Genomic DNA, 18542 nt, shown 5'->3' with positions numbered 1-18542 from the left:
TTGAAAAGACTCAGAAAGGATTCAGGATCTGTAAACCTCACTGTAGGTTTTGTAGCAGAAATTACAAGGTATATTATCTGAATGAATGGCATCATGAAATATTATAGGGATTGTAGCCAGGTGGATCTGAGGGCAAATTCCAGGTACTCAATCCTGTGACCTCTGTGTTCTTAGACAAGCTACCCAACCCATCAGAATGTCACTTTCCTCATCTGCACCTTTAACCCTTTGCACTCGCTTGCTTTTTTCTCGAGCTGCTACCAATGCTAACCGTGTCGAGTCACACTTGACATCCAAGTGCAAAAGGTTAAAAGTTACAGTCATGAATTCCTTGAGTTCAGTCAGGACTTATTACAGGATCTTTAAATAGCAGTAAGAATGATCTTTTCAGATAAACCTCCAATAAGTATTTCCTAGTACATTTACAACATGTTTTTCCACCCTTTCCCATATGTTAGACAGTGAAGATATAAGGAATGCCATTTTGTAGTATGCTGCTTCAGTTAACAGCTTGTGAAAACATGCAAAATTGAGAAGAGAATCATAGACTTGGCTAAACATTAGTCACTGATACTCTGCCCCGATTCTAGCCTTATAATGTGTACTAGAGGCCCGGTGCATGAAATTCTTGCATGGAGGGGGGTGTCCCTCAGCCCAGCCTGCACCCTCTCCAATATGGGACCCCTCGAGGGATGTCCGGTGGGATCGGGCCTAAACGGGCAGTCGGACATCCCTCTCACAATCCAGGACTGCTGGCTCCCAACTGCTCGCCTGCCTGCCTTCCTGATTTCCCATAACCGCTTCTGCCTGCCAGCCTGATCACCCCCTAACCACTCCACTGCCAGACTGATTGATGCCTAACTGCCCCCCTGCCAGCCTGTTTGCCCCCAACTTTCCTCCTCTGCCGGCCTGGTCACCCCTAACTGCCTTCTATTGCAGGGTTGATCGCCTCCAACTGCCCTCCCTTGCAGGCCTGGTCCCTCCCAACTGCCCTCCCCTGCTGGCCATCTTGTGGTGGCCATCTTGTGTCCACATGGGGGCAGGATCTTTGACCACATGGGGGCAGCCATATTGTGTATTGGAGTGATGGTCAATCTGCATATTACTCTTTTATTAGATAGGGTAGAGGCCTGGTGCACGGGTGGGGGCCAGCTGGTTTGCCCTGAAGGGTGTCCTGGATCAGGGTGGGGGTTCCCTTGGGGTGTGGGGTGGCCTGGGTGAAGGGCCTGTGGTGGTTTTCAGGCTGGCCATGCCCCCTGGTGACCCAAGCGGAAGCCCTGGTATCTGGAATTTATTTACCTTCTACAATTGAAACTTTGTAGCCTGGAGCGGAGCCAAACCTCCTGCTTGCTCCGTAGCCGGGAGCCATTTCTCTTGGGACTTATGTATCTTCTATAATTGAAACTTTGTAGCCTGGAGTGGAGGCCAGAGCCAGCCAGGGCTGCAGAAGTTTTGCTTCCTCCATTGCTGGGGGCAACCCTTGCCTCCTGCTCTTTCCAGCTCTGTAGCTGCTGCCATTTCTGTTTGGATTTGTTTACCTTCTATAATTGAAACTTTGTAGCCTTGAGTGGAGGCTTAGTCCAGTAAGGGCAGGCGGAAAGCTTAGCTTCCTCTGGTGCTGAGGAAACCCAAGCCTCCCTCCTGCTCTCTGTGGCTGTAGCCATCTCGGTTGGGTTTATTTGCATATTTGCTCCTGATTGGCTGGTGGGTGTGGCTTGTGGGCATGGCTTGTGGGTGTAGCGGAGTTAGGGTCAATTTGCATATTACTCTTTTATTAGGTAGGATTATCTTACTTCTTCCAATGAGTTAATTGATTTTGTTTTTAGTCCACTATTGGTAAGATGAAGTTGCATATCCTTTTTTTTAACTGTATAGTTGTTTATAAAGTAAGAAAGAAAAATTAAGAAATATTATTTTTGGAAGCCTCATTACAGATAAAAATCATTTAGCTGGGAAGCATATTCCAGAGGTTTAAACTGCAATAAAATGAGATGGGCTGCTTGCTGCCTCCCTCGCTTATAAATCCCATTTGCTGCTGCTTTGTGTGGTCCATAGCACATAATTGTTTCTTCTTTAGTGGGCATACTCCTGGGAACACTTTCTCCCTTAATGCCATTCTTGATGGGCACAGATAAGCTATCACATTCTATCACTGGCTTCAATAAATTCAAGGGTCAAGGTGCTTAAGTTGTACCTCCCAGGTTTGTCAAATTTTCTCTATTGCCTTTATCCAAATGTTCTTCTGATAACCATTTTTTGCATGTGCTTTGAAAAACCAACTCAACCAAACAAAGGAACTCGGATGAGAAATGTCCTTGGCATGTATAACAATATGAGATGTGAATGAAATGGGAGAGAAAAATCCTCCCCATTGCAGATCCGAGCATAGATGATAATGGAGTTGTGATTTAGCCCATGAAAATGTGTGAGAGTAAGTGAACTGAACTTTAGCTTCTTTTACTGCTGAAACAAAATGAGGACAGAAATAAAAATTAATTCCTTCTTATCACTTTATGAGCTGTTACAACTCATTTTGATTTGTGTGTGTGTTGCTTACCTAGCTTTAAAAATAAGCATTCTTTTTAAATGTTCAAAGGATTAATATACTTAAATAGAAACTCAAGGAAACACTGATGTTTTTCTCTAAGGAAGAGGTTTCTAATCCCCATGTAATGATTCTTTAAAAAAGTTTTTAGCTTCCTCACAATCCCATTCAATTCAATACCTTATACTTATGTAACAGTTTGGTTGCATCCTTCCAATTGCTTAGCTCCATCCCTTGTAAGTCAAATTAGGTCCTGTATTTCTAAATAATAAACAAATAAATCCATTTACTTCAAGCACTATGCACAGCTATGTATACTTGTGCATATGGCATTACAAAAATCTACCTGTGGGTAGACATGTACAGTTTACAAGCAAGCAATTTCTGATTCACTTATCTAATCTTACTGAGATTAGTAAAAAGCACCATGGCCACATTATAACAGGAAGTGACGTAGATTCAGTTATTTGAGAGTTTTATGAGAGGAAGATAGGTTTAAGCAGTGGAATGTGTTACTAAAAGATGTATGTTCTATTGTGATGGAAATCTTTAAGAAGAGTATACTTTAGTTTTAAACATCTATTTGTAAAAATTTAATAAGTACCTTTGTAGAATAAAATATATGACCTTTCGTGTTTCTTGAAAGATTTGACATACTATAATCAAGCAAAATTTATATAGCCACCAACATCTATACAAGTCCATTTAAATTAAAACTGCTTTCTAATACATATTCTTGTGTAATATTTTTAGTGATTGTTAATGGGATAGTATATTTATTTTATTTGATAAATAATAAATAATTTAACCATAACTTTCCTGAAAAAGTTCACTTGATTTCACTGGGCTGTTTGTGGATAATAATTTCACTACCTCAAAAAATTGCCAGAATTATTATAAGGAAAGTATGTATTTAAAGTATGCTTGTAATTTCTAAAGACATAAGCATATTAGTAATTTAAGCAATTGCCCAATCTAAGACCTGAATCCAAGTTGTCTGGCTCTTAGATACTTTTATCTTCCCCACATAAAACAATATTGTAAAGTGATAATGTATTTGTATTTGGAAAGTTGAGTAACATTAAATCACAATTGTATTCTCCAAAATTTATCCATTGTAACTATATCTTTACTTTTAACAATTTTAGTTAGGTCAGATATTTTGTAATGCCATGAAATCAGCCTCTATTAAATATGTATTTTGTATTTAGTCATACAAAATACCATACCAAAATACCAAAGATTGGTGGCTTAAAGAACAGAATTTATTTTTCCACAGTTCTGGAGGCTAGAAGTCCAAGTTCAAGGTATCAACAGGTTTGGTTTCTTCTGAGGCCTCTCTCCTTGGCTCGCAGATGGCTATCTTCTTGCTGTGTCCTCACCTGGTCTCTGCTCTGTGCAAACACATCCCTGGGGTCTTTCTGTGTGTCCAAATTCCTTCTTATAAGGATACCTGTTAGGTTAGATTAGAGCCCACCCTAACAGTCTCATTTTATCTTTTTAAAACATAATTGTTAAATTGATTGGGGTGACATCGGTCAACATGAACAAATAGGTTTCAGGTGTGGGTTTTCATGTTACCAGATCTGTATATTGCACCGTGTACCCACCACCCAAAGTCAAATCTTCTCCTGTCACCTTATATTAGGAGTCCCTTCTCCCCCCAAACCCTTTGCTCTGGCAATAACCACACTGCTATTTGTGCTAATGAGTTTCAGTTTATATCCCACATGAGTGAAATAATGTAGTTCTTAGCTGTTTCTGACTGACTTATTTCACTAATGTTCTCAAGGTCCATCCATGTTGTTGCAAATTGTGTTATTTCATCCTTTCTTATGGCTGAGTAGTAGTCCATAGTGGATATATATCGCATCTTCTTTATTCAGTCCTCTATCGTAGGACACTTTGGTTGTTTCCATGTCTTGGCCACCGTGAATAACACTGCAATGAAAATTGGGGTACACATGTCTTTGAGAATAGATGATTTTGAGTTTTTTGGGTATATACCCAGGAGAGGGATTGCTGGGTCTTTTGGTAGCTCTATTCTGAATTTTTTGTGGCATCCTCAGACTGCTTTTCATAGTGGTTATACTAGTTTACATTCCCACCAGCAGTGGATGAAGGTTCCCTTTCTTTCCATCACCTCTCCAGCTCTTTTTATTGCTTGTATTATTGATAATAGCCACTCTAATAGGTGTGAGATGGTATCTCGTTGTAGTTTTGATTAGCATTTCCCTAATTGTCAGTAAGGTTGAACATCTTTTCATATATCTGTTCATATGTCTACTTGAGAGAGGTGTATTTTCAGGTCCTCTGCCCACTTTTTGATTGGGTTGTTTGCTTGTTTGTTGTTGAGTTTTGAGTTCTTGATATATTTTGGAAATTAAACCTTTGTAAGAGCTACTATTTGCAAATATCATCTCCCAACTGGTTGGCTGCCTCTGCTTTGTTGTCAGTTTATTTTGCTCTGCAGAATCTTTTTACTTTGATATAGTGCCATTCATTTATTTTTGCCTTTACTTCACTTGCCTTTGGGGTCCAGTTTATAAAATGTTCTCTATAACCAAGGTCCATAAGTTTGATACCTATATTTTGTTCTATGTAACCTATTGTTTTGAGTCTTATATTTAGGTCTTGGTCCATTTTGAATTAATTTTTGTACATGGGGACAAACGGTAATCCATTTTCATTCATTTGCATGTGGCTTTCCAGTTTTCCCAGCACCATTTATTGAAGGGACTGTCTGTACTCTGTTGTGTGTTTCTGGGTCCCTTGTCAAAATTTATCTGTCGATATTCATGTGATTTTATATCTGGGCTCTCTGTTTTGTTCCATTGATCAATGTGTCTGTTTCTCTGCCAATACCATGCTGTTTTAAATATCATAGCTCTGTAGTATAATTTGAACTCAGGTAGTGGGATACCTGTAGCTTAGTTCTTTTTTGTCAGGATTGCTTTGGCTATTTGGGGTCTTTTGTGGTTCCATATAGATCTGATGATCTCTCATTCTATTTCTTTAAAAAATGACATGATAGGATTTGCATTAAATCTGCATATTGCTTTGGGTAATATGGCCATTTTAACTATGTTGATTCTTCCAATCCATGAGCATGGGATACTTTTCCATTTTGTTTTGTCTTTTCAATCTCTTTTAATAATGTTTTCTAATTTTCAGTATATAGGGCTTTCACATTATTTTTGTTTGTTTGTTTGTTTTTGTTTTGTTTTGTTTTTTATCATCCCTGCTACTCTATGCTTTTTTATTGGTGATTTCAGACCATTTATATTTAGAGTAATTATTGATGTATGAGGATTTCCTATAGCTATTTTATCTTTTATTTTCTGTTAGTTCTGTCTGTGACTCCATTGGTTCTTTTCCTTTATGTTTCTGTCCATTGTTTTGTTTGGCAGTATTCCATACTTCCTTTCTATTTTTTTAAGCTATGTGTCCTGGTTTGGGGATTTTTGTGTGTGGTTTCCATTAGGTTTATAAAAAATGAAATTGTATATATACTGTTCTATTTTTTTATTGATTAAGGTATTACATATGTGTCCTTATCCCCCATTGCCTCCACACACCCCACCACTCATGCCCTCACCCCCCTGTTGTCTGTGTCCATTGGTTAGGCTTATATACATGCATACACGTCTTTTGATTGACCCTCCCCTACCTTCCCTCTGAGGTTTGATGGTCTGACCAATGCTTCTCTCTCTCTGGATCTGTTTTTGTCCATCAGTTTATGTTGTTCATTATATCCCAGAAATGACTGAGATCATGAGATATTTATCTTTCTCTAACTGGCTTATTTCACTTAGCATAATGCTCTCCAGTTCCATCCATGCTGTTGCAAATGGTAAGAATTCCTTCTTTTTTACTGCAGTGTAGTTGACTTTTTTTTTTCTTTTGAGTGTATCTGATCTTCATCTTCCTTTGCTAGTTTAGAACTTTCCCCCCTTCTCTTTTATGTTTTTGTTGTCACAAATTTTCCCTGTTTGTGCTGTAAGATTTTTTTGTGATTTTATATATAGTGTTGTGACCTTATGTTCTTTGTTTCAGGTAGAATAACTCCCTTGAGTATTTCCTGCTATGGATGTTTTCTGGTGATAAATCCCTTCAGCTTCTGTATGTCTGGGAATGTCTTTATTTCTCTTTCATATTTAAATGATAATTTTGCTGGATATATTATTTGAGGCTGGTAATTTCTCTTTTTCAGATGATTGAATATTTGGTTCCACTTTGTTTTGACTTGTGGAGTTTCTGCTGAGAAGTCGGATGAAATCCTGATGGGTTTTCCTTTGTAGATAATTTTCTTCTTTTCCCTGGCTACTTTGAGAATTTTTTCTTAGTCATTAATTTTTGACAGCTTTAATACCTAGTGCCTTGGAGAGGGCCTCTTTGGATTGAGTTAACTAGGTGTTCAGTTTACTTCTTGGATTTGAAGATCTAGTTCTTTCCATAGATTTGGGAAATTCACATCCAATATTTGTTTGAATAGACTCTCCATTCCATGCTCCTTCTCTTTTTCCTCCACAATGCCCATAATTCTAATATTGCTTTTTCTGATGTAATTGAATAGGTCTCATAGAACTCTTCCACTTTTTTTTATGCTGCAGTCTCTCTCTTCTTCCCTGTACATCACTTCTTGATACCTATCTTTGATATCACTAATTCTTTCCTTTATCTGGTTGGTTCTCATTTCCAGGATTTCTGATTGGTTATTTTTAAAAGTTTCAATCATTTTGGTAAGGTACTCATTTTGTTCATTGATTTATTTTCTGCTTGCACTGAATTGCCTGTTGGTCTTTTCTTGCATCTTGTTGAGTATTTTCATGAAATCTCTGTCATTTATATCACATATTTCCACTTGTTCCAACTTGCTTTCTTGTGATTTTTAAAATTTTCTTTCTGTCATCCTCGTTATGGTGCTTAATGGTATTTGTTGTCTTCCTTTGGTTTTCTCATTTATCTCTGAAGAGTTCTTTCTAGTATTTTTCAGTAGATGGTGATGAAATTGCAAGATTTTTTTTACCTCTGTGGTCTCCCATTCTGGAACCTTTGAGTCTTATATAAGACAGTACAGCTGTGCTGCTTGGAGGTGGGATTTGTTTAGCTGTCACAGTAATGGTGACCCCTGACCTCCTTGGAGTCCTACTCCCAGCACCTCGCCTGGGGATCAGTCACTGAGGGAAACAGCAGTTCTACTGCAACAGCTCTTGGTTTACAGATAACATGTTCCTGGACCTGACTCCAAAGGCAGCAGGAGGTGAGTTTTGGGAATCCAAGTAGGGGTATGGCTTTGTGATTCTATTTCTTTGTCTGAGCTCCACCACCCAGACTGACAGTGGAAAGCCACAAAGTAGAATCCCATGCTCTGTCAGATATCTGCTGACTCAGTCACTGTTTACTCCACTCTGCTCTCCCTGCTAGACTGTCCCCCAAAGCTCTCTGTTCCTACTGGCTGAAGGAAGCACCTGCTACTGCAGGCTTTCTCCCCTTTCCTGGCCAGTGGAGCCATGAACTCTTGGCTGCAGGGCTGTGTTTACTGGCTGTCTGTGCTTTCCTCCCTTCTTATCTTCCTATTTATTCCTAGTTGCCCACCTTTAGATATTTCAATCTGCAGGTCTCTCAGGTGTGCATCTGTGTTGAGGAGAGATTTCTTTGTTGAATTATAGTTGGTTAACTTGTTGAAATTTCAAGGGGAGAAGAAAAGGTGTGCTCTCACACCACCATTCTTCTGAGGTCACTCTTCCCTCATTTTATCTTAAAAGAGCTATATTTAAAGGCTCTATCTCCCAATAGAGTCGCATTCTGTATTATAGGGGGACAGTGCTTCAACATATGAACTTTAGGGGCATACACTGTTCAGTCTATTACATCTCTACTTTGTTAATTTGGGGCATATAGTATGTGTTCAGTTAATATTTGTTGTTAAAATAAAATCATGATTGACAAATAAATGAGGTAGAAGCTAACTTAAATACTGACTGAATTATATACCTGCTTAATGAATTATCAAAATTATCCATTATAACTATTTGAAGACAAAGGACACTTAATAAGATTCTTAAAATACTTGTCTTAACTGTATTAAATATGTACCTAAAAGAATATTTATTATTAGTTTTGTGTGACTTATTCATATAGTGAGAAAAAAACATGCTGTAAAGTATATATATTAATATATTTTGGAATTTCTATAAATTTAATATTCTTTTAAAAATATTTTTATTGATTTCAGAGAGAGAAAGGGAGAGAGAGAAACATCAATGATGAGAGCAATTCATTGATCAGCTGCGTTCTGCATGCCCTCCACTGGGAACTGATCCCACAACCCAGGCATGTGCCCTAACCAGGAATGGAACCAGTGGCCTCTTGGTTCCTGGGTCAACACTCAACCACTGAGTTTAGCTGGACTAAATTTAATATTATTGAAAAATTTAGTATATGGATGTTATTTTGGGATTTGTTTTATAGGCTATTCTCCACAAATAAATAAATGTAATCATCCATTTATAAGATTACAAACCTAAGGTACTATTTAAGTGGATACTGCATTGGAGTGTCTTATAGTACGAAAACAGCTGCTATATATACTTGGAAGTATCAGTTCATTTTCTTTCATTTATAAAATTGATGCTACAGTTTGAGTTTATTCCTTTCCCCTTTAACTCCCACCTTCACTGACATTGAATGGCTGCAATTTCCCCTTTTATATAAGGCCAAATAAGACAGATGGCATACTTCGTGGCTAAGGAGTAAGATTTTCTCTATCAAAAGTTAATTTTTTCATAAGTAATCCATTAATAGATATATTAAATGCCATTTTACCTGATGCATACTGACATGACCACTAGGAAGTTCACTAAAAAGAACTTCTAATATGTTTCAGAAAAAAATCCCAACTACCAGCTTGTAATAATTAAATGGCTAATATTGTCAAATTCATTGATTTATGATAGTGCATTTGCTATGGATATCTTGCATCACTATTTCAGTGCTATGGCTTCTGTCATAAACTAACAGAATTGAAAAGGAGTAGAGTAGAGAGGGAAATTATAAAAATATGAAAATCAGTTAAATTATGCTGAAAACAATAACATTTTCACATTTCTGAAAAAAAACTAAAAACTCACTGTGAATGAACTGCATGAGTACATGATCATTTTACAATATAGTAAAATGTCCATTACATACTCCTTACTCATATGCAGAACTCCCTTTTTGAATAGATGGTAGATTAGCCATAGTGATCAGACAAGAAGAAGAAATAAAAGGTATCCAAATTGGAAAAGAAGTAAAACTGTCATTATTCATAGGTGACATTATATTGTACATAGAAAACCCTAAGGACTCCATCAAAAAATTACTAGACTTAATAAATGGATTTGGCAATGTAGCAGGATACAAAATTAACACCCAGAAATCTATGGATTTTTTATACACCAGTAATGAACTCACAGAAAGAGAAACTAAAAAAAAAACAAAACAATCCTGTTTACCATTGCAACGAAAACATTAAGATACTTAGGAATAAATTTAACTAAGGAGGTAAAAGACCTGTACTCAGAAAACTACAAGACAGTGAAAAAAGAGATAGACGAAAACATAAACAAATGGAAGAATATACCATGTTCATGGATTGGTAGAATCAACATCATTAAAATGTCCATACTACCCAAAACAATCTATAAATTCAATGCAATCACCATTAAAATACCAACGGCATATTTCACAGACCTAGAGCAATCTCTCAAAAAATTCATATGGGAAAGAAAAGACCCTGAATAGCTACAGCAATCCTGAGAAAGAAGAACAAAATTGGAGGGATCACAATACCAGATATCAAGCTATATTACCAAGACACTCTTCTCAAAGCTGCCTGGTACTGGCACAAAAAAAGACATATAGACTAATGGAACCAAACAGAGAACCCATAAGTCAACCCAAGCCATTATGCTCAATTAACATTTAACAAAATAGGCAAGAGCATACAATGGAGTCAAGACAGTCTCTTTAATAAATGGTGCTAGGAAAATTGGACAGATACATGCAAAAAATGAAACCAGACCACCAACTTACACCATACACAAAAATAAAGTAAAAATGGATAAAGGACTTAAACGTAAGACTGGAAACCATAAAAAAAATCTTAGAAGAATCTATAGTCAGCAAAATATCAGACACATGCCATAGCCATATCTTGACCGAAACAGCTCCTAGGGCAATGGAACTAAGGAGAAAATAAGCAAATGGGACTACATCAAAATAAAAAGCTTCTGCACAGCAAAAGAAACCATCAAAAAAACAACAAGAAAGTCCACTGCATGGGAGAATGTATTTGCCAATGTTATCTATGATAAAGGTCTAGTCTCCAAAATTTATAGGGAACTCATACCATACATCTTAACAAAAGGAAGATAATCCAATAAAAATGGGCAAATGACCTAAATAAACACGTTTCGAAAGTGAACATACAGAAGGCCAAGAGACATATAAAAACATGCTCAAAGTCACTAATCATCTGAGAGATGCAAATCAAAACATCAAAACAACAATGAGATAGATACAGAGGCAGAGAAGACTCAAATTACAACAGGAGGGCTTGCGGGGAGGAAAGAGATCAACCGAAGGACTTGTATGCATGCATATAAGCATAACCAATGGACACAAGACACTGGGGGGTGGGGTGAGGGCATGTGCCAGGGGGAAGGGGAGGCCGAGGGAAGGTCAATGGGGAAAAAAAGGAGACATATGTACTACTATTTGTAATACTTTAAACAATAAAAATAAATAAAAATAAATAAATAAATAAATGAAAACAAAAAAAAAACAAAACACAAAAAAACAACAACAACAATGAGGTATCACCTCATACCTGTCAGAACGGCTATCATCAACAAATCAACAAATGACAAGTGCTGGCGAGGATGCGGAGAAAAAGGAACCCTCATGCACTGCTGGTGGGAATGCAGACTGGTGCAGCCACTGTGGAAAACAGTATGAAGTTTCCTCAAAAAAATTAAAAATGGAACTGCCATTTGACTCAGTAATCCTACTTCTAGGATTATATCTCAAGAAATCAGAAACACCAGTCAGAAAGGATATATGTGCCCCTATGTTCATAGCAGCACCATTTACAATAGCTAAGATTTGGAGACAGCCTAAGTGCCCATCAGTAGATGGGTGGATTAAAAAAACAAAACAGTGGTACATCTACACAATGGAATACTATGCTGCTTTAAAAAAGAAAGAACTCTTACCATTTTCAACAGCATGGATGGACATGGAGAGCATTATGCTAAGCAAAATAAGCCAGTCAGAGAAAGATACATATCACATGATCTCAATCATTTGTGAAATACAATGAACAACAGAAACTGATGAATAAAAATATATCCAGAGACAGAGAAGCATCGAACACACTGTCAAACCTCAGAGGGAAGGCAGGGGAGGGTGGGGGTGAGTAAGAGATCAACCAAAGGACTTGTATGCATGCATATAAGCATAACCAATGGACACATACTGGTACACTAGACGGGAGGGGGAGGGCATTTGCTGGGGGGGTGGAAGTGGCTGGGGAGAGGTCAATTAGGGAAAAAAAAGATATATGTAATACTATAAAAAAGGTGGTAGATTAAACAAATTTTTTGAAAAATTAGGGGTTTCAAAGCCACCTAGGAATAGGTTGATTTTGTCCTGATGCTAATTACATTGTATTATTTGAATCATATATCAATATCTTCTAGGTGGATCAATCCAAACATGTAGCATCAAGTAATGTAGAAATTATGATGAGGGTTATCTTAGAGGCTAAATCTATTTGTAAAAATATATAAGTAACAAATGTTTTTCTTCTAGCTCTAATTCTTTATAAAATAAAACCTGTCCATATTTTGAAATACTTTGTTGTTGTTTTTTATTGTATTAAAACATTTAATTTTATTATTTCTATTAAAGTAGAATTGGCATATACCATTATATTCGTTTTAGTTGTCCAACATAATACAGGCAGTCCTTGTATTACGTTGGACTCGACATAGGTCATTTTGTGGTTAAGTCGCAATCTCCCACTTATTTATAAAAAAAAAAAGTTCCATCATTTTGATGTATGTACATATGTGCTTTATGATTTTTTAATTATTTATTTACCACAAGTAAAGGTCAGGAATTGTTATCTTTCCTTTAATTTTCTTTTTACTGTTTCACTTCATTACTGCTGTGTATGTGCTCCATGTGAGTGATGTAGGTGCTTATGTAGGTGGGTTCCAAGGTATGGCGAAAATCGTGTTGCGTCGCGCCATAGGAATGGATATCCGACATAACCCAAGGACTGCCTGTAGTTTGATCTTTGTATACACTACAAAATGATCATCGTGTTACATCTAATTACCATCAGTCTAGTTTTAAAGATCCAATAGGTATGTGAAAATAATTCTGTTATTTATGAAGAAAGTCAAAAGAGTTGAAAATTCAGTCTCTAAAGTGCATCATAGTGGAGTTGAAATAAATGATACTTTTTTGTCATAAAACACTTCCTTTGTGCAGAAAGCATTACAACATATTTAATTATGTAAAAACCATTGGTACTTGGTTTATGTTACATATTAAAATAGAGTGTGCACAAAGACATTTGTGACAGCTAAAGAACTGGCAGTTATTACTCAGACAATATTACATTTTTCTCACTAGACTAGTTTGGAGATATAGTCATTTTTAATCATTTATAACAATAATCCAGAGAGTTTTAAAAAATGCATGTGTGCATATAATTTGTTACTAATGATTTTCTTCTCTAATCAATATATAAATAACACTAATTACACAGGATCAATTCAAATAAGGGTGTGCTTAGGAATGCACTTAATAGAGTACTAGAGTTTTATTCTTTGGGGTGTATTTTCTGACCTAAGAAAATTACACATTGTCATATTATCAATGCAAAATGCTTTTTGCTTCTATCTTTATGACTTTGCTGTCTTACATTTACTGTGGAGACACTTCAAACAGTGGTATGATAACTGCTTCAGATTTCTTGTAAGTATCTTTGCTTTTCAATGTAAGGTGAAAGAGTGAAATAGTCAAAGGTAAGCTAAAGGAGCAGTGCTTATCGATCATAAGCAGAAGCAGGAAGGATGTTCTTTACAACTCCTATTATATATTGGAGGCTCAAAATTAGATGCATTTTGCCATTTTGAATGGAATTCAGTTAACAGTTAATTATTTGATGACATTGTGGTGGGTTGTCTCTTCCCCAGGTGCTGGGAGATCGATGGGCAAACATCTGTAGGTGGACAGAAGATCGCTGGGTTCTTTTACAAGATATACTTCTAAAATGGCAGCGTTTTACTGAAGAACAGGTGAGTCATGTGGGAAAATGTATCATTGAAAGACATGGAAAGATGTTAAATGAATAAATGAAAAAATGATAATCTACTTTAATAATTATTTATTTTCTTTTTGGGAATTATTTAATTTCTTTCAGTGCCTTTTTAGCACATGGCTTTCAGAAAAAGAAGATGCAGTGAGCAAGATTCACACAAGTGGCTTTAAGGATCAAAGTGAAAAGTTATCAAGTCTTCAAAAGCTGGCCGTATGTATTTTTATTCTTTCAATCATATTTTTAAAAATCCCAATAGTTTATATGAACACCATTATTTCATTCTTCCATTGTTCATATCCTAAACCAAATGTTCATTGTTCTTGCTTAGATCAGCCTGTTTAACTATATCATACTAGAGGCCCGGTGCACGAAATTCGTGCACGGAGGGGGGTTGTCCCTCAGCCCAGCCTGTACCCTCTCCAATCTGGGACCCCTCAAGGGATGTCCGACTGCCTTGAGGGCAGTCGGACATCCCTCTCACAATCCAGGACTGCTGGCTCCCAACTGCTTGCCTGCCTGCCTTCCTGATTGCCCCTAACCGCTTCTGCCTGCCAGCCTGATCACCCCCTAACCACTCTGCTGCCAGCTGTTTGCCCCCAACTTCCCTCCTCTGCCGGCCTGGTTACCCCTAACTGCCCTCTCCTGCAGGGTTGATCACCTCCAACTGCCCTCCCTTGCAGGCCTGGTCCTTCTCAACTGCCCTCCCTTGCAGGCCGGGTGCCTCCCAACTGCCCTCTCCTGCTGGCCATCTTGTGGTTGCCATCTGTGTCCACATGGGGGCAGGATCTTTGACCACATGGGGGCAGCTATATTGTGTGTTGCAGTGATGATCAATCTGCATAGTACTCTTTTATTAGATAGGATGACATTTCTTTCTTTTTTTTTTTTTTATCCTCACCTGAGTATATGTTTCCATTGACTTTTAGAGAATGTGAAAGAGAAAGGGAAAGACAGAGAGAAACATCAAAGTGAGAGGAATACTTAGATTGCTTGCCTCCTTCCTGAGCCCTGACCTGGGCCCCAGCCAGGGAGGAGCCTGCAACTTAGGTACATGCCCTTGATCAGAATCTAACCTGGACTCTGCGGTTGGCAAACCTAGACATTATCCACTGAACCAAACCGTGTAGGGCAGGTTATGACATTTCTTAGCCCTCCAGCAGTGGACCTTCATTTTTTTCTCCAGGAGTGTGGTGGAAAAGCCCTAGATCACTTTTTTGGATTCTTATACCCAAGTTACTAAGAATATTACCAGTGGCATACAGGGAGCTTAGCCAATGAGTGGTCAGAAAAGGTATTTCCTCTGTAGTTCACACCTATCTCCTGTGATCTCCGGCTCCACCCCTGCCAAGGCCTAAAGCCTCCAGCCCTGGGCAAGGACCCCCAGCTGGCTCTGATCGCCCTGCTCTACCACCAGCCAAGGCCGCAAGCCTCTGTTTGAGGCTCGGGCCCTGGGCAGGGACCCCCAGCTGGTTCCAATTGCCCACAGACACCCACAGCTGGCTCTATCGCCCGGCTCCACCCACGGCCAAGGCTGCAAGCCTCTAGGCTTGGGCTCTGGGCAGGGACCCCCAGCTGGCTCCGATCGCCCACAGGGGACCCCAGCTTGCTCTGATTGCCAGGCTCCGCCCCAGCGGCCAAGGCCGCAAGCCTCTGGCAGAGGCTTGGGCTCTGGGCAGGGACCCCCAGCTGGCTCGGATCACCTGCAAGGGACCCCAGCTGGCTCCGCCGGAGGGCTCCACCCCAAGCCAAGGCCTAAAGCCTCTGGCTGAGGCTTGGGCCCTGGGCAGGGACCCCCAGCTGGCTCCAATCACCTGCAGGGACCCCCAGCTGGCTCCGCTCGTGGGCTCCACCCCCAGCCAAGGCCTAAAGCCTCTGGCAGAGGCTTGGGCTCTGGGCAGGGACCCCCAGCTGGCTCCGATCGCCCTCAGGGGACCCCAGCTGGCTCTGATCGCCAGGCTCCCATCACCAGGCTCCGCCCCAACGGCCAAGGCTGCAAGCCTCTGGCCAAGGCTTGGGCTCTGGGCAGGACCCCCAGCTGGCTCTGATCTCCCCGCTCCGCCCCCATCCAATGCCGCAAGCCTCTGTTTGAGGCTCGGCCCCTGGGCAGGGACCCCCAGATGGCTCTATCCCCCGCTCCATCCAAGGCCAAGGCCTCAAGCTTCTGTTTGAGGCTTGGGCCCTGGTCAGGGACCCCCAGCTGGCTCCAATCACCGCAGGGGACCCCAGCTGGTTCCAGTGGCCCAGCTCCACCCCCAGCCAATGCCGCAAGCCTCTGGCTGAGGCTCGGGCCCTGGACAGGGACCCCCAGCTGGCTCCCATCGCCTGCAGGGGACCCCAGCTGGCTCTGATCACCTGTGGGGGACCCCTGCTGGCTCCGATCTTCCCCTCTGATCTTCGGCTCCAATATCCCAGTTCCAACAACTGCTCTCTGAGGCTGCAGCCATCTTGGTTAGGTGTATTTGCATATTCCCTTTCTGATTGGCCAGTGGGTGTGGCCGGTGGGCATGGCTTGTGAGTGTAGCGGAGTGATGATTTGCATATTACTGTTTTATAGATAGGATAGTTACTTTTCTTAATTAAAATAGGAAAAGCTAAAGTGCCTTAGCTCAGGCTGCTTTAACAAAATATCATAGACTGGGTGGCTTAGACAATAGACATTTATTTTGCACAGTTCTGGAAGCTGGGAAGTACAAGATTAAGGTGCTGGCCTCTTGGTGAGGCCCTTTTCCTGGCTTCCAGACAGCACCTTTTTGGTGGTGGAAATGGAGATATCTCTTCCTTTTTTTTTAAAGGCTACTAATCCTATCATGGGGGCTCTACTCTCATGACCGAAACTAAGCCTAATTACCTCCCCAAAGCCCACCTCCTAATATTGTAATATTGGGGAGTTAGACCTTCAACATATGAATTTTGGAGAGATACAAACATTAATTCCATAAGATACAGGTAGATTTTCAACCTTGTTTCCTAAAACAAAATTACACTCTTGAAAAATATAGCATACCTGAAATAAGACTTTAGTTAGAGCGTTATCCTGATATGCCAAGTTGGTGGGTTTGATCCCAAGTCAGGGCATATACAAGAGTCAACCAATGAATGCATAAATAAGTGGAACACCAAATATCTATCTCTCTCTCTCTCTCTCTCTCTCTCTCTCTCTCTCTCTCTCCCTCCCTCCCTCCCTCCCTCCCTCTCCCTAATTTTCTTTAAAATTAAAAACAAAACATAACCTAAAAAGTGCTCAGTATATGTCTAAAGTAATATACTTCAGTAGTTCTCTGGGAAATATCAGAAGTACAAGAGATGATTATCCTCACATACAAAAAGCTTTTACCCTAGTTTGGGAAGCAAGGAAAAAATATTAAAACAAAGCAATGTCACTGATTATAAGTGCCTGTGTTTTGATAACTAAGGGAACTTTGGCAGAACAAAGACCATTAGGGAAGTATTCATTAAGACATTTCAGTTTGAGATGAACTTTACAGGATTTAAAAAGATCTCTAAAACGTCTCTTTCACTGTTAATCCTACTATTTTCTAGTAAAGGAGAGGCCAATCTAATATTAAGCTTTATTTTTAAAGTAAAATATTGCATAATTAGGATTTCTTTTTGATTTTTTATAGATCCGTTCTATTAAGTGCTAACTTGATGTCAACTCTAATATAAAACAAAGGTCTATTATAAATAATGTTTCATAATTTTATCTAAATTAATCTGTCTCTGTATTGATATTATATATCACACTTCACAGTAATTAAATTATTTACTTTAAAAGCTCTTCTTAAATAAATTTCCCTGTTAAATTCGTATCATTTTAAATATATTTATTTGTATTATACATTTTTTGTTGCATAATTACTAATCTTTAGGCTTTTAATTTAAAATAGATTCACTATTTTATTACTGGTTATTACAAGCTAGCTTGTTATTTATAACAAATCATTCCTCAAAGAATATATGTTTTCTTGAGTGATTATATGACAAAAGAAAGGTTTATAAAAAGTAATATATATATATCAACAGAATGCAAAAGTATTTGCAGTTTTGTTCTGCAGCTGATAGGGAGCCATTGAGAGTTTGATAACAATTATATTTGCATTTTTGTAATACTCTGTATTAGTAAGACTTTTGGTAGTAAGGAGACCAGTTAGAAGAGCTAATCTAAAGTAGCATTGGGTGTGAAGAGGAGAGAGAGACAAGTTTATTTCAGAAGAGGAAATTAAGGCCCAGGAAAAAAACACATGGCATTTATATAAGGTGTCATAGAACATTAATAGCAGAGTTAAAATGAGCACTAAGACATCAAGACTCAGGTCCAGGCTTTCTAAAACATTTCAAAACTTGTCATATCATTTGATTCCTTGACAAAATCTAACAGTAATCAAGAACTGTCATTTTGAACAATCATATGTCACTATATTGACATTTTTGTGTGTAAATGACTTTATTAGCCTCAGGGCCATGAAAATGCTCTCTTAGCAAAGTCTCAATAATTTTCCAATATGGTTAAAATTCAAATTATGTCATCTTACTTGTGAGCAAAGTGAAAATATGTTATGGATAAGTCTTACATTTGATAGTTTAAGCCAATTAACAAAACCTGACAGCTGGTGTAGA

At 38.8% G+C, this 18542-nt stretch overlaps 1 protein-coding gene across 2 annotated transcripts in view; it reads left to right on the top strand.

Moving 5' to 3' along the window:
* The window catches only part of DMD (dystrophin), a 2362317-nt gene that overhangs the window by 704858 nt on the left and 1638917 nt on the right, over nt 1-18542 (top strand). For both annotated transcript variants that reach the window (XM_079764882.1, XM_079764883.1), the window contains exons 14-15: nt 13801-13902; nt 14028-14135. In XM_079764882.1, the coding sequence (XP_079621008.1) occupies nt 13801-13902; nt 14028-14135 (210 nt within the window). The remainder of the gene's footprint in view (nt 1-13800; nt 13903-14027; nt 14136-18542) is intronic.

The sequence above is a fragment of the Cnephaeus nilssonii genome, assembly GCF_951640355.1.
Source record: "Cnephaeus nilssonii genome assembly, chromosome: X".
Classification (NCBI taxonomy): Eukaryota; Metazoa; Chordata; class Mammalia; order Chiroptera; family Vespertilionidae; genus Cnephaeus; species Cnephaeus nilssonii.
The sequence above is the reverse complement of the archived record's forward strand: the minus strand, read 5'-3'. Positions and strand labels throughout refer to the sequence as shown.